This window comes from Diospyros lotus, chromosome 6 (assembly GCF_014633365.1).
Source record: "Diospyros lotus cultivar Yz01 chromosome 6, ASM1463336v1, whole genome shotgun sequence".
NCBI classification, from domain to species: domain Eukaryota; kingdom Viridiplantae; phylum Streptophyta; class Magnoliopsida; order Ericales; family Ebenaceae; genus Diospyros; species Diospyros lotus.
In genome coordinates, this window is record NC_068343.1 from 22,812,315 (window position 1) to 22,829,765 (window position 17,451).

General features: G+C 40.1%; 2 protein-coding genes and 1 non-coding gene across 3 annotated transcripts; 2 read left to right on the plus strand and 1 right to left on the minus strand.

The window, feature by feature from the left end:
* Positions 1–7,163: 7,163 nt before the first annotated feature.
* LOC127804399 (uncharacterized) lies at positions 7,164–9,537 on the minus strand. Its single transcript, XM_052341258.1, has 6 exons — positions 9,036–9,537; positions 8,625–8,874; positions 8,366–8,543; positions 8,058–8,311; positions 7,327–7,534; positions 7,164–7,247 (listed from the first exon to the last, which is right to left on the minus strand). The coding sequence occupies exons 1-6, from the start codon at positions 9,535–9,537 to the stop codon at positions 7,164–7,166; spliced, it is 1,476 nt and encodes a 491-aa protein (XP_052197218.1).
* Positions 9,538–13,516: 3,979 nt separating this feature from the next.
* On the plus strand, positions 13,517–13,672 carry LOC127805340 (5.8S ribosomal RNA). The gene has a single exon (XR_008024079.1). It is a non-coding gene; the product is annotated as a 5.8S ribosomal RNA (ribosomal RNA).
* A 2,544-nt stretch (positions 13,673–16,216) lies between these two features.
* Positions 16,217–17,061, plus strand: LOC127804683 (uncharacterized). Its single transcript, XM_052341610.1, has 3 exons — positions 16,217–16,395; positions 16,529–16,588; positions 16,762–17,061. The coding sequence occupies exons 1-3, from the start codon at positions 16,300–16,302 to the stop codon at positions 16,909–16,911; spliced, it is 306 nt and encodes a 101-aa protein (XP_052197570.1). The 5' UTR covers positions 16,217–16,299; the 3' UTR covers positions 16,912–17,061.
* The last annotated feature ends 390 nt before the right edge of the window (positions 17,062–17,451 follow it).

Sequence of the window (17,451 nt, forward strand, 5' to 3'; positions counted from 1 at the left end):
TTGTTGGGTGTATATTTGTGTATATATATTTGATTTATTTTTTGAATATTTTGTGTATGCATATTTGATTTATTTTTTAAATATGCATATATTTAATTATTTTATAATTGATTATTAATTTGTGTATTTGGTTATTGATTACCTATATGTGTGTATGTGATTATTTTTATGAAAAACAATGGCAATCAAACACTAAAAGTTGAAAAATATTATAATTTTTAGGTAGAAAATTAAGTCAATCGAATACGTTCAATTGACATTTTTCTTAAAATTTAATTTTAAGTAATTTAATTACGTAAAAAATATTTTTTTTATTCAAATTTCATATTTACAATCAAACGCAACATAGTGTCATATGCAATTGAATGCCACATCAGACATTTTGGACAGGTAGGCTAAGAGAAAATCAATGAGGGACCGGTCAAAATCCATTTTTAAAAAATTTTCATTTTATTTTGGGTAAATTGTAAGTTTTTATGATTTTTTTTTGTTTTTGTTTTAACACTCTTTTAATAAATTAAAATTAACTATTTAAGTATAATTAATTTAGAATTAACAAAAAAAAATTGTCAAACTAGAATTATTACTTCTATTCTACAATTATTACTTCTATTCCCCCTCATTTGCTTCTCTTTCATGCGATTGATTCAACCTAATCGAAATCTATAGTGTGACACAATAGGAATAAACCCAATCTTATTGAAATTGGGTTCATCAAAAGGAAACCATTGATGGTGTTATAGGTTACTTCCAATGAACCCAATAATGGTTTTCCAATTTGGTTTAAGGTAAATTTCACAAATTATTCTTAAACTTTATTTAAATTATACTAACCACTCATGTTTTTAAAAATGACACACGCCTCCCTTGTTATTAACCTACCATGGAGATTAACCATTTTGTCTATATTTTTAATTCTTCTACCTTTTTGCCTCTCTTTTTGTTTCTCTTTTATTTATCCTCACATTGATGTATGATAATGGACACAATGGACACTAGTGTGTTATAATGATCCCTTTTTACGTCTCATATTGACTATCAGTTTTATGATTCCTAATGAGGTGTAAGGCTATGACGAGTTTTCGATTTTATCTTCATAGGTTTCGCCCTGTGATTGAAGTATCATTCAAAGTACCACTCATTGGTAGCCCATTTAGAAATCGGGCCATAAGCCCTTAGTTAAGCCTTTGGAGAAGAAATGGGCTAAGCCTTTTTGCTCAAGTCTTAAGGAAGCCAAATTAGCCCAAGCCCATTCTCTTGTTTGCCTTGCCCTAGGGTTGTCATATAAAAAGGCTCTTTCCCTTCCTTGTTGCCCTTATTGATGGTTGATTCTCTCTCTCTCTCTCTTTGTTTGCCCGATTGTTTCCTTTGATGGCCGATCTTCATGAGTCTCTATTTCCTTTCTCAATCCGATCCCTCTTTCCATGGCAATGGTCTTCCTTTACTTGCGAATCCTTTGGTCGATCTGTTGGTGATCCCTATTTATGTTATTAGTCGGCATTCTCTAATGTGAGCTCTCGACTTACTGTTGTTGATTCCATTTTCTTTATGAGGGGTGCTTTCTGTTCCTTGGTGGATCGTTTGGTGAGTGACCTTTGGGTGGTTTTTGGTGAGAGTTGTCAATCGGCCGAGAAGGTTTGAGCATTTGAGGGATTCGATTCTTAGGGATTTGCGGCTTCTCTGTGGTTTGGTGGCCTTATTTGATTGGCGTTACTTGAGTGGTACTTTCTGGACAAACATAGATCTGAGCCTTGAATCGTTTTCAATCTTATTAACAGAGAGTTCTATATTTATGTTCTTCGTGTTCTCATTTCGGTATTCTGGTTTTGATTATTATCAGTACTAACCTTTTGTTTTGTAAGTGTTTTTCTGCAACATTAACCATTTAGCAATAGTCCCCTTTGCAAATTGGAAACTTATTATGATGGTTGTGCGCTGGCAAATTTATAACAGTGAGATTTAGAACCCTATTATAATGTTCGTTGAAATACCTAAAAAATGCATAGAATTTTGAAATTTTAGTTTATTGAAATAGGCTGATTGACAAATAAATTGAAAATTTTGATGCCAATGGACTATCCAAAATCTTTCTTACAAACTCATTGTTAGGATACACTTTACCAAGAGATTTAAAATTGTTAATAATATCAATGAAACAAGTAAACAATTTAGATATGTTTTCCTCATATTTCATTTTGAAAAGGATTTCTTTTACTTAATAATACCTTTATGAGTTACTTGCAACATATCCCACATCGTTTAACAATATCACAACTAGAAATCCTATTAAACTTTACAAGAGATAAAATACAATATAATAGATTCATTACTTTAGCATTACTTTGTGTTGTTCTCTTATTTTATTCATCATATTCATCTTCTAACTTAGGGACTACTAGACTATCTTCTCTTTAGAAAAAAAGATTTAGACCCCTAGTTATAGCTCTCCATATCTCATAATTTAGCCTACACATAATTCTCATTCTAACTTTCAACATACATGGGTAATACCATTAAGTCTATAAAGGGGTATTTAAGTTAAAAGGGTAGTTTGAATTATAACCTAATCCTAGACTTAAAGCCTATAAATACCCCATTATGCCTCCACTAGGGTTAAGGAAAATTGATTCAATACCAAATAATTTCTTAGGTTTTCAATCTCAAATGAAAAACTAGCATTTTTTGAGATTGGAGATTCGCTCCAAGATTGAAAAGTTTAAGCTTGGAGATCTGCTGTTGATTTTTGTATGGATCATCGTTAAAGACTAGACATTTGTGTAGTTCGATTTGATGAGATTTGGGATCTATGAAAGTTTTGAACGATATAACTTTATTATTTGCATTCTTAGTTGTTTTAATTACACAATGAATATAGCAATCGAAGATTAGGTGACTGGGAATAAATGTTTAAAATTTTTATTTTTTTGTTGCGTTTATGTACATCTTTTTTCTTTTTTTTCTCTATCTTTCTCAACCTATCAACTCTTGCTCTTTCTCTCTAAGCCATTGGTGATAGGGTTTGTCGTGAGGGGTCAACGTCGCTTAACCATGAAGGTCAACACCAATATATTTTTTTTTAAAAAAAATTCTGCAATTAAATAGGGGAGATGAGAAGTAAGGGTTAAGAATGATGTTTTGCATTTGATATAATTTTGATGATGAAAAATAATTGTATTTTGATGAAATAAAGTTATGAGATTTCAATGTTAAAGAATTTTATGATTCAAAATATTCTTTTTCATGTTATCATTTACCGTTTCAGTTTTTATAAAAAGAATAGTCGATTATGTGTTTATATTCTGTTGACTATATTTGTGGATAGTCGACTATGCTGGTTTGATCTGTCGACTATTTTTGGATCTGTCGACTATTATGTAAGGATAGTCGACTATTTTTGTTTATAAAATTCAAAATCCTCTTCATATTTTTATATATGTCGACTATGTTTAAGTATCTGTCGACTATGAAAAATTTGTGTTATAAGATAGTTGACTATGCTTTCTTGTCTGTCGACTATGTCTTGTTTTACTTGTAAAAATAGTCAACTATGCATTTTCTTCTGTCGACTATATCTTTTGCGGAAAACTTCCAATGGCTAGTTTTTCAATCTCCAACGGTCAGAAACGACTAGTTTCCTCTTCAATCTTTATGGATGCCTATATATACAACTCAAGCAAGATCAAGAGTCTGCTAATGGATGGAAACGAGATGATCTAAATATTACAAATCATTTTATTCGAAGATTACAGTGTTTTGTGCTTTCATTGTTATACTTTTCTTTCCAAGGCTTTGTTCTATTATTGTTGATACATTCATTTAAGCATTGTTTAATCTTGAAAGACATTGTAACTAAGAGATTCATCTCTTAGATTCTCTCCAATTGTACACTTCTTGTATTTCCTAGCTTGTGTAGCTAGAGGGCCTACTTAGTTTAAGTAGGAGGTTGTATTTCCTAGCTTGTGTAGCTAGATGGTCTACTTGTGTAAGTAGAAGGTTTTAGTGAATTGGTTCAAAATCCTTAGTGGGGGCTAAGGTAGTAGATTAGGTTTGGTTTAAGCCGAACCACTATAAATCCTTTGTGTCATTTATTCTTCTTGCTTTACATTTGTCATTTCATATGTTCTATATTTTAAATCACTAAAACCTCAATTGGGTCAAAAAGTTTTCAAGTTCTATCAAAATTTTTAAAATATCCAATTCACCCCCCTCTTGGTGTGTGCCATAGCACCTCCCGTTTCTAACAAAGAATATTTTGAAATTTTAAAAATTAACATCCATTTTTAATGGTAAATGAAAAATGACACGTAATTTATATTGTTAAGAAATGTCTTTATTAATTTATATATGCTAAGGGTGTCGTTATGTTTATGCCAAATTTTAAGGACACTCAATGTACTTTAAGCTAAAACACATGAGAAATATTTTTACATAAATATATTTTACCTCAAAGGGAGAAAATGTGTCCCAATTTAAAGGATGTAGGTCATTAATCTATTCTCACCAAAACTAATTAAACTAAGCCCTAAACTAATTAAAATTAGTTTTTTCATTGAAATACGTTTACATATATGTACACACGCACAAACGATAAGTGGTAGAGCCAAAAGTTTTTAGTTGGGTGGGCAAAAATTAAATAGCAAAAGAAAATTTAAAATAACATAATATTAAAGAAAATATATCGATAAATTACTACAAACCCAATCAAATATTAAAAGAGTAACAATTCCCATAAACAACCTCAATTAAGATTAAATAATCACTAAATAATTCTAATTAACAGTAGTTTATACATGTTTAACCTTCCTACTATAATATTATCAAATAATTTCAATTAACAATGTCAAAAATCAAAATAATTAATTCCAACATACAATCCCAATATCCAATATACAATCTCAATCAAATATTACAATCCCAATAAACAATCTCAAAATAGTAGGCTACTATCGTCACTCCTTGGCACATAGCCATAAAATGAAGGAATACTTAAGGATAATGCTGGAATTCCATACAACAGAAGCCCAAGTTCGATTTATGCCCTTGGGCCGAAAAAAATTATAGGCCAGCGAAAGATTAATGGACTCACCGCTAGCCCATCTGGATAGCATACGAACAACAGTAGAGGGAGATCCTTGAGCATGACATAGGGCATCCCCAATGGCTAGAATCTTCTTTATCAGGGGCGAGTCATCCCTCTTGACCCTCAGCTCCCATACAGAGGTAGCAGCAAAGTAACGCTGGTGAACCCATCGGATCCATAAAGAGTCCTTGCGATGGATATTCCAGAGGGTCTTGACAAGCAACGCCGAGTTCCAACTTTGAAGGTCTTTAAAACCAATCCCCCCCCCCCCTCCCTTCATTTTTGGGGAGGCAGACATCACGCCAAGCAACTAAAGCAGACTTGGAATTCCATAAAAAGAGCCGACATAATGTAAACCCCAGAACTTGATACAAAGCTTGGATGTTGTAATGGAAATTATAGTAGCAAAGTGAATGGTATTTTGATTCAGGGCATTAACGTAATAAGGGAATGATTGTAATGATGAACTTTACCCTATAGTCTTATGAAGGAATGATGAGCTTTACCCCAAAAGTCTTAAGGTGGCTTGACTTGGAAGAATAAGATTAGCTTGGGAAAGAAGAGATAATGGCCATAATGGATTCTTATCCTAGAAGTCACATGAAGGTGAGATTTGGAGGCTTGGGATTGGAAGGAAATGAAAACTTGAATTGGAAGATAAAATCAAAGGGATAATTCAAGGGTTGTAATGATGGCTTGGGAAGAAAAATGGGGTGACTTAAAGGCTAAGGGATATCTTGTGATTTGGAGTCTTGGGAGACTATATAAAAGGAAGGGGTAGAGACTCACATGAAGCTAAAATATAGCAAGTGAACAAGTGCGACAAGGAGAAGAAAGAAATCAAGGAAAGCAAAAAAGATGAAGGGTAAAGACACCTCATTGGAAATCAGAAAAAACAGTTGAGAAATCAAAGAGGTAAGTCGATTTTATTTATGTAGGGTCGTAGAGCACGAAAAGGAGAGTCTGTAGGTTCAAACAAAGGGCGAATCGGAGCAAAAATGAGCAAGTTATAGCATTTTTAATTTTAGGTTGCAGAATTCGTAACAAGGAAGGAGGCGGCGCGTGGCCACCCTTCTGGAGGCGCATGAGGGTGCGTCTAGGATCCGTTTGACCTGAAATTTTTACCATAATTCTCCTATTTTAATTATCTATAACCTCATGTAAAAATATTTAAGGTTTGGTTCACTTAAATGCATAATTTCTGCAGAAACAACCCCTAGTGCTCGAAACCGAGCTATGAACAATACTATCGAAGGGAAAACGGTCAAGATGAGTGATTCCTGTATGTTTTGTGACACTTTGAGCATTTGTTGCTTCACTTGTGTGTGGATGTTGGCTTACATATCATGCCTTTGTGGCTTACACATCATATTTTCCCTTGACTATGCATATTCCTTCTGCTTTGTCATATATCATGTTTATGTTGGTGACTATGGCTAGTTGTTAGGCCATCATGGAAGAACTCATGCTCTTACGGTGAGCCAATGGGTGACTATGATGACCGTGGGGGTGATTGCAACACCTTGGTATTGCTACCACAGGGATGGATTTCATAACAGCATTATTGCATTTGCACACACATATCTTTCATTTTCTGAGTCACTCACTTAGATGTAATTATCTAACTCGGGTGTTTCATACCCCTAGGACATTTAACGTCCCAACTTTATCAGAAGTATCAAGTGTTTTAGGCTCCAGATCAAAGCGTGGGCAAGGAGGTGGAGCTTCGCTAGCTTTGGGATTTTAGTTTCATTATGTACCCTTGTAACCTAAGTAATGTATTGTGAATAGCGGTTAGGGTACTCAGGGTTGTAAGAGGTGTGTGTATGTGGGTGCCCTACATCTGTACCTATAATGATGTGTTGAGTCATTTTTGGAATATTGGAAGTCATAAGCATTTCTTGTACTTGGAAATGAAATCTAGTGGAAACCCCCTTATTTAGCTTTGGTTAAGCTTGCAGGTTCGATCCAATACTTTCGTTGGTAAGGGTTTCCATAACGCCCGTAGGTGATGTCTTAATTATATTTCAAGTTATTGCATATTTGGAAAAGTGGGGCGTTACACATAACCTGTAAATTTTCTCTAAAACAGCAGCAGGCGCAAGCAAGATAGAAAGCCAGAAGCATTCAACTCCCTGAAGAATAGCTCTAATGAGCTCAAATCTGCCTGCATATGAGAGCGAGGAAGCAATCCAAGCTTTAATGCAATCCAAAATTTTATCCGTGAGAGGCCTATAATGAATAACCTTAAGCTTCTCCGCAACGAGGGGAATGCCCAAATGCTGAAAGGGAAGCTCACCTTTAGAGAAGCTGGTGGCAGTAAGAATATCATTCAAATCATTATCATTGATACCGACAGGGAAAATAGACTTGAGACCATTAGCAGACAGTCCCGAGCAAGCTTCAATGTTGCGAAGGTAGTCCATAAGGATCCTGACTGAGACATCATCTCCCCTAGAAAAAAGCATCAAATCGTTTGCGAAAGCAAGGTGAGAGATGTCAAGATTGCTGCATTTCGGATGGAAATTAAACTCATAACTCACAGTGGCCATTTTGAGGGACTTGGACAAATACTCAATGCAGAGAACAAAAGAGAAAGGGAGAAAGGGGATCTCCCTGTCGAAGGCCTTGCTACCTTTTGAAAAAGTCGTGCATATATACTTCCATTAATCATGATGGAGTAGGAGGTCGAACAAACACATTCCATGATCCACTTGGAGAAAACAGATAGAAAGCCCAGGCCGTCAAGGATATGCTGAAGGAATGCCCAATTAACAAAATCAAAAGCTTTTCGAATGAGGTTAACCTTGATAAGGCACCTAGGAGAAATCCTCTTTCGACTGTAATTTCGGAGAACCTCTTGGGCAAGGTGAACATTCTCCATAAGACTCATGCCCTTAACAAAAGTTGATTGTGCACAATCAATGATGGAATCTAAGACCGTAGCAAGTCTTGATGCTAAGACTTTGGAAATGACCTTGTAAGCCACGGAACAACATGCAATGGGCCTGAACTGGCATGCTTGGATTTTGGAACAAGAACGATGGCTGAATAGTTAATCTGCTTGAGGAGAGACCCCGAGGAGAAGAATTCATGGATAGCCTCCGTGAATTGCTCGCCAACAATAGGCCAAGCTTTCTTGAAGAAACAGGAAGTAAAACCATCAGGCCCCGGAGCCTTCTCATCACCGATACTAAACAGAGCAGCCTTAATCTCCTCACGAGAAGCATTCTATGAGAGAAACGCAGCTTGATCCAATGAAATACTGGGCCCTGATCTTAAAACCTGAGGGTCGATGGCCTTGCAAGGCTTGGAGGAGCCCAGCAAGCCTTCATAAAATCGAATAAATTCACCAGCCACCTCATCCAAGGAAGTAGTAAGTGACCCATCAGCTCGAGAAATGGCAGCAATAAAATTTCGCTTGGAATTGCGCTTAACAATTGCATGGAAAAACTTGGTGCACCTGTCATTAAGCTTCAGATAATTACACTTCGCTTGTTGATGGAAAAATGACGCAATCTGAACTTGAAGGCTCTAGTCCTGCGGATGAGCATTAAGGGAAAGCTGGGCCTCTTCTAGCTCTTTATCAACATTAGCCACTTGGGAAGAGATATGGCTGAAGTTCTTAGAATTGAAGCTCCTGAGGGGACCCTTGAGATGCTTAAGCTTTTTGCAAAGGCTGAATTGCTTAGTGTCAGAAACATGCTGATGGAAAACAAAGCTTACAATACTGAGAAAGTCCCTATGATCTGCCCACATATTAAAGAATCGAAAAGGCTTTTTCTGGAATAACGCTATTGGTGAAGGGAAACAACACATGGGGAATAGTCAGACAAGCAACCCACAGGCAAAAAATTGGCATGACCAATAAGGTTCCTCAACGACCAATCTTGATTTATCATGACTCGGTCCAACTTAGAACAAACTGAATTATTCGTCCAGGTATAGAAGCAACCTATAGAAGCCAAATTCGAGAGCCCCATAGACATGCAGCAATCCGAGAGGCCTTTGGTCTCATATGGGGTGATATCCGCCCCATTGATCTTCTCCTCAGCATGGAGCACACAATTAAAGTCCCCCATGACCGTCCATGGGCCGGAACAACTATTACCAAAGTCCATGAGATTCTGCCAAAAGGGGCGCATGCCTAACACAAAATTGAAAGCATACACAAAACTAGCATGGAAAGAGCAACCTAAAATCTTACAACATATGCGGCTGTGAATAACTTGGGGAGAGATCCCCAATGGCTCCAAGGTGATCTTTGATGGGTCCCAAAGTACCACGATACACCCAGCAGAGTGGACATGAAAATTATTGACCTCTTCCCAACCTGGGAATTTACGGCTCATAACCTTAAGCAGCTTGGATGGATTAAGCTTACTCTTTAAAATAGCCATAACACTAACATGGTGCTGATCAATGAGGTGCTTAACCCCATTCTGCTTCAGGGGCATGTTGAGGCCCCTTATGTTCTAGCAAGAAAAAATAATAATGGAACACGAAGGGCAGCGCCCTTTTTCCTTAAATCATGAGATTGGTCGGAATTCTCTGCCAAATGGCTATCGGCTTTCTCCAAACTCTCAAGTGTTATGTCCTCTAGACGGCTTTGGGAAGGATCCAGCTTATCCTTATCCTTTGGAGAAGATTTCTTCTTATGCTTCTACTTTGAGGCCTAGATTTGGCTGACTTCTTCTTCTTTCTGAAGACCACCTCCACAAAGTCCCCATCCTTATCTAACTTTGGAGCATCAAGGTGCCCCTTAATCGGAGTAAGCTCCAAGGCTTCATCTCTGTCCTCAACAGAAACCTGCACTTACTCCTTCAAAGGAGGATCCTCTTGACCCGAACAAACAGAATCTGGGATTCCCTTGCCCTCCTTAGGAGCCTCATCAGGGATCAGATCAGGGGCCTCATTCGGGATCGAATTTTGCTTATTGGCCTTGCAAGCCTTTAGGGAGTGGCCAAAAGCCATACAAAACGAGCAGAACTATGGCTCATAATCATAAACGACTTGTTGGTGACAAATCTTATCGCATGGCATCATGAAACTGACCTCACGAACCAAGTCTTTAGAGACGTCTACCTCCACAAGAGCACAAGCGAAAGAGAGCCTCTCTTTAGTTGCAGTGTTCCTGTCACTAGCAATAGGCACTCCTACTCTGGAAGTGATCCTCCACAGCAAAGTTGGGTTCCAAAAATCAACAAGAAGACCTAGAAATCTGACCCATAATGGCATACGAGGATCCAGTGCCTCATCAAATTCAAAACAATAGGGCATAACTTTAAGAAGCAAGGGACGCCCATACACGAAATGCGACCCTCCTCTAAGCACCTGGTCTCTTACTTCGGCATCTTCGAATTTGAAAATCAACCATTCACTGGAATGAGGGATATACGAATATAGGACTTCCCATGAGTTGCAGAGCTTTAGTAGAGCTGCTTTTCTTGGGAATTTCCCAGCAAAATAACCCACTAAACAATGGCCCAGAGCCCTCTCAACATTATCCAACTCTAGCGGATCTACAACAAGCATCTAGCCAGTGTTCTCTAACCTTGGCAGAGCAAACCCCTGAACTTGTTGCTTCTTGCTATCCTTGAATAGACCCACCCATGGGGTTGATACTTTAGGTTCAGACGAAATAGAAGGACTAACCTTGCTGGGCTCTTCCGTTCGACTAACCGATACAGTGTTTACATCACCAAGGGTGCACGACTTGGAGGAAGATTCAAGTTTGACACCATCTGGCTTTGCTGGGAGACTTGATGACAAGGCATCCCCATTAACTCCTGCTCTGATAGCTGGAACTACCAAACTTGTGGGAGAAATATTCTTTATGGCCATGGAGGATGACCGAAATAAATTTTGACCACTTAAACGACCTCATAACCCCACTAGTCTGACATGGCCCGTGGGCCCCCAGCACCGAAGTCGTAGATTAAACAAAGAATCCCCAAGAATGGGGGTCAAGGGCCACCACTGAGGAGAATCGCAAGCAACTGCACGGGTTCTGCAACCCAAATTAACGTTGAAAATTCAAAAATGGAAGGGCGGGAACTTCGCGGATTTGAAATATTTTAAATTCTGCTCCAAGGAAGCCGACGCTAACCCATTTGAAATTAATCTCGGGCAATCCACATCCAACCCACAAAAGCCAAGCAATAAACAAATGAATCTTTGGAATGAGATTCACCTAACAACACCTAAAGAATCGAGCAGAATAGTCACACAATGAGGCAGCCGCAAGAGGAAAACGAAAATCGCCCCCTCCCAGCGAGACACTCTCTCTCTAAACCCCACTTTTTGACTGAGAGCTCTTTTTTTTTTTTTTTTATCAAAAGGTAAATATATATATATCAAAATGTATAATGTACATCGGGCATACCCGGGAAACAAGCAATTGCCGAAACAATTAACGATCAATGGCAAGAGCCTCAAATTGAACTAAAACCTGAGGATACAAGGTAAACATGACCCTGTATACGCTAGTTTTAATCCTATGAATAATACAATCCAAATGGGCTGGAAGCCTTTCAAAAATAAGCCAGTTACAGGCAATCCAAATCTGGTATATAGTGCTTCCCAGCGCGATGCATTTAACTCTGCTTTGCCATGAAGAGTTGCAGACCTTTTTTTTCAGCCACTTGAAGGCACTTGGAAGAGTGGACATAGAACAAGATAGCCCCACCCAAGCTTTGATATGATTCCAGATCCTCAAACTCGTTGGACATTGAAAATAAAGATGCTGAAGAGATTCCTCTGTTGACCCACAAAATTGACAACAACTATCAAGATCCATAAAACGCAGCTTGTCTTTAGTAAGAATCCGCTCCTTGGCACATAGCCACAAAATGAAGGAATGCTTAGGGACAATGCTGGAATTCCATACAACAGAAGCCCAAGCTCGTTTTCTACCCTTGGGCTGAAAGAAATTATAGGCCAACAAAAGATTGATGGACTCACCGCTAGCCCATCTGGAAAGCCCACAAACAACAGCTGAGGGAGATCCTTGAGTAGCACATAGGGCATCCCTAATGGCAAGAATCTTCTTTATGAGGGGCGAGTCATGCCTCTTAGCCCTCAGCTCCCATATAGAAACAGTCGCTAAGTAACGCTGGTGAACCCATCAGACCCACAATGAATCCTTCTTGCGGTGGATATTCCAGAGGACCTTGACAAGCAATGCCGAGTTCCAACTCTGAAGGTCTTTAAAATTGATCCCCCCCTTTCATTTCTGGAGAGGCAGACATCACACCAAGTAACTAGAGTAACCTTGGAATTCCATAAGAAAAGCCGACATAACCTGTAAATTTTCTCTAAAACAGCAGCACATGCAGGCAAGATAGAGAGCCAGAAGCATTCGACTCCCTGGAGAACAACTCTAATGAGCTCAAGTCTGCCTGCATATGAGAGCGATGAGGCAGCCCAAGCTTTGATGCAATCCGAAATTCTGTCTATGAGAGGCCCGTAATGAATAACCTTGAGCTTCTCCGCAGCTAGGGGAATGCCTAAATACCGAAAGGGAAGCTCACATCTAGAGAAGCTGGTGGCCACGAGAATATCATTCAAATCACTTTCATTAATTTCGGCAGGGTAAATGCTGGACTTGAGACCATTAGCGCTCAGCCCCGAGCAAGCTTTAAAGCTGCGAAGACAGTTCATAAGAATCCTGACTGGGTGGTGGTGCATGGACGTTCTTAGTTGGTGGAGTGATTTGTCTGGTTAATTCCGTTAATGAACGAGACCTCAGCCTGCTAACTAACTATGTGGAGGTGACCCTTCACAGCTACCTTCTTAGAGGGACTATGGCCTTTCAGGCCATGGAATTTTAAGGCAATAACAGGTCTGTGATGCCCTTAGATGTTCTGGGCCGCACACGTGCTACACTGATGTATTCAATGAGTTTATAGCCTTGGCCGACAGGCCCGGGTAATCTTTGAAATTTCATCATGATTGGGATAGATCATTGCAATTGTTGGTCTTCAACGAGGAATTCTTAGTAAGCGCGAGTCATTAGCTCACGTTGACTATATCCCTGCCCTTTGTACACACCGCCCGTCACTCCTACTGATTGAATGGTCCGGTGAAGTGTTCGGATTCCGGCGACATGGGCAGTTCGCTGCCGGTGACGTCGCGAGAAGTCAACTGAACCTTATCATTTAAAGGAAGGAGAAGTCGTAATAAGGTTTCTGTAGGTGAACCTGCGGAAGGATCATTGTCGAGCCCTGCAAGAACAGAATGACCGTCAGACCAGTAACTCTACGCCTGAAGGGGTCGGCCCTCCGTGGTGCTCTGCCCTTCAGGTTACGCCACGCCCTCCCGCGACGAACAACAAACACCGGCGCAGGACGCGCCAAGGAAACGAAATGAACGAGCCTGCCCCCTACCCCCTCAACGGTGGCGATGGGGCGCAGTCTCTTTCACTTACACAAAAATGACTCTCGGTAACGGATATCTCAGCTCTGGCATCGATGAAGAACGTAGCAAAATGCGATACTTCGTGTGAATTATAGAATCCCGTGAACCATCGAGTCTTTGAACGCAAGTTGCGCCTGAAGCCATCTGACCGAGGGCACGTCTGCCTGGGTGTCATGCACGCCATAGCCTCCCCTCCCGCCCCACATCTTGCCTTCTGTACCCTCAAGGGCGCGGCCATCCCAAAAGGAAGGATCTCGGTGGCAGCAGTCATGGCTGGAGGTGGTTGTACCCAAAGCACATTCGTGTCTCGAAGAGTGCCCTTCCATCGATTGGAGTGCCCCCGCGACCCCCGAGCAACGCTCGTGGGAGCCGCCCACGACGCGACCCCAGGTCAGGCGGGACTACCCACTGAGCTTAAGCATATCAATAAAAAGAAGAAGAGAAACTAACTAGGATTCCCTTAGTAATGACGAGTGAACCCAGAAAAGCCCAACTTGAGAATCGGCGACCCCGCCGTCTTTATTATAGTATGGAGAAGCATCCTCAGCGGTGGACCAGGCCCAAGTCCCCTAGAAGGGGGCACCGGAGAGGGTGAGAGCCCCGTCATGCTCAGACCCTATTGCACCACGAGGCATTGTCGGCGAGTCGGGTTGTTTGGGAATGTAGCCCCAATTGGATGATAAATTTCGTCCAAGGCTAAACATGGGCGAGAGACCAATAGGAAACAAGTACCACGAGGGAAAGATGAAAATGACTTTGAAAAGAGAGTCAAAGAGTGCCTGAAACTATCAGGAGGGAAGCGGATGGGTACCGGCGATGCGCCCCGATCGGATATGGAACGGCTTCGCTGGTTCGCTGATCAGCTCGGGGCGTAGACCGGTGCGAGTTGGGGTGAAGGCCAAAGCTTGGGCTATCGACAAGCCTGCAGACACGCCTTCGCCCCAACCGTGGCTGGCAGCGCGCGCCTTAGGGCGTGCCTCGGCATCTACGAGCTCCTGACACCAGCCAGTAAACTCTCTATTCGGTCCGTCTTGAAACACGGACCAAGGAGTCTGACATATGTGCGATTCAATGGGTGAGTAAACCCGTGAAGTGCAATGAAGCTAATTGGAGGGATGCCCCCCGCGTGGGGAGCTACACCGCCGACCAACCTTGATCTTATGAAAAGGGTTCGAGTGCGAGCATGCCTGTCGGGACCCGAAATATGGTGAATTATGTCTAAGTGGGGCGAAGCCAGAGGAAACTCTAGTGGAGGCCCATAGCGATACTGACGTGCAAATCGTTCGTTTGACTTGGGTATAGGGGCGAAAGACTAATCGAACCGTCTAGTAGCTAGTTCCCTCCGAAGTTTCCCTCAGGATAGCTGGAGCTCAACGCGACTCTTCTCTGTTTATTTTGCGACCTTTATGCGAGCTAAATAGTTCGTCAAGCCAGTTAAAAGCATCTCTGGGAGCTCAGCTCCCATGCATGACTAGGTCAGCGAGCTGGAACATCGCTTGGTTCTTATGGTTTGAACTCAGGCCTCAACGAAGTGTGGCCTTATTCTAGCGAGCTCGGCATTGGGCCCATTAGGTTTCAAGAGATTGGACCGGTCTACTGAGTCAAGTTCAGCCCATAAGAAATGGTCTAGAAAATACCTGTAACAATATACAAGCATTATACAAATATAATATTGATGTGTTTTGCAAAACAAGTATATCAGCAAAAATAAACAAAAGAATCGGAGGATAAAGATAGCGCCACGTGGCTAGGTGGGGAGCCCCTGCATGCATGGCCATAACCCACCACGCAGGCTCTACAACAACCCCACACACACCCGTACTCATGTTGTTGCAGCACCTCCTAGCCTCGCGCGCGGCCTGCACCCCGGGTGACCCACTTGGGAATTTATATTTTTAATATTACAAAATGGCTCCAAAAATTTTCTAAAATTATGAAAACGATCCGAAAATATTTTTTGTGTGTGTCTTGAAGTTTTGATATCTCGTAATGACACAATTTCAGTGTTTTTGTGTATCAGAGAACCCAAATCTCTTTAAAAGTGAAATTCAATAATATACCTACATTTATTTGACGCGATATTAGATTGAAAAACGAAAGAGTTATGATAACTAGTTATTATTCAAAGCACCAAAGTGGTAGCCTAGCTAGTTGGGGAGGGTGGCCACCCTCATATATCATTTCCTTGAATTAGAATTAGAGAGATCAAATTATATATAGACACATGCAAAATTTACTTACGATAAGTAAACTCTAAAATTATAATAATACGAATATATATATATATATATATATACAGAGCTTACCACCGTATGCACATGTATTAATTAATTAATTAATAAACTAAAGTAACGAATTGGTGCGGACAAGGGAAACAGAAGAATCGGCGGACAACCTTATTTAAAAGCAAGGTGCCAGAAGAAGAAGAGGAAGAAGGAAAATATATAAAACCGGAAGAGATGGGAATGAATCAGCATGGCGTGGCATGGTTGGGCAATGGCGGTGCGTAACCATGCGACACGAAAGACCGACACACGTAAGTCAGACGGCACTGCAACCTAGCTAGATAGCTCGTCACGTTTTCCATAATCTTCCCCATCCCGCCCCGCCACGTGTCCTCTTCATGATCACCACGTCGCCTCTCCTGGTTCGCTGCTTCCCCTTCGCCATCACCTATAAATATTGCGGCACTCTCCCCCACAACCAACTATCATCAGTTATATACAAATACACAAGTATATATATACTTACAGTAATATAGCGATCTTGTTGGATATCGTTAAATATTGTTTGTTGTGAAGATGGAGGAATCGGCGGCGATAGTTAGACTCGATAGGAAATCGTCGATCGACACCGAGCCTCGTACTCTCGACATTCACCAAATGCAATTGGCAAGGGTATGTTTATATATATATATATGTGTGTGTGTGTGTGTGTGTGTGTGTAATCAATAGATCATAATTGTTTTTGAAGTAGCTACGTACTGTTCTGCATTAATTAATTTTTGTGATATCTCCGTTGTTGTTGAAGGATGCTGCGCTGAATGTAATGAGGACGGCTGACGATGATGCCTTGAGAATTTTCACTGAGGTACGCATCAATTCATCAAACCCTAGCTAGCTATGCAGGCAGTAGTTAATATTTATGAATTCCGTATATATAAATTAATAAGGAGACAGAGAGAGAGAGAGAGAGAGAGAGAGAGAGAGAGAGAGGATCTGATTGAAGAATTTGTGGTTGATTGATTATAATAATTTATGTAGGGATTGAAGCCAGTTGTGAGTGTTTCGGAGCAAAATCATCGGTTGATGAGGATGATGGATAATAGCGAAGATGAATTTGATTACAGTTTGATGGACGATTCCTCTGGAATTCACAGTGGGATAAGAGAGATTGCTTCTGCACCTTTCTAACCCAACAAATGTTTGAATGATCTGAGGATGATGATGATGATGATGAGGAATCGCATATTTTGTTAATTTTCTTTCCTTTTTTTTTTCTCTTTCTTCCTCCCAAGCGAAAGAAACTAAACCAAACCATATAATACCATTTCTTTATCTTTATATATCTTTCATTCTATACATGAGAGTACCTTTTTGATTTAATTAGATGATCAGTTAGTAGTGACGGTTATCCATCTGGCTATTGAAGTTAATGAAGAAGAAATTCCAGCTAAGCTAGGTAGGTTGGTAGGGTGTCATGTTGAATATAATCAGTAAGGTGAAACTCCTCATTTGGTATATGCAATTAATTATAATATTTATCCAAATTATTATATTATATTATATTATATATGGTTATTAAGTGCATCCGAAATGTGATTTGAAGACTAAATTGTGACACCTGCTGTTTGTGTAATAAAATATATATATAACACGTTAATGACGATTAAATATTTATTATATATTAAATAATTAATAAGGGATATCCCTACTACTACTACTACTAGTACT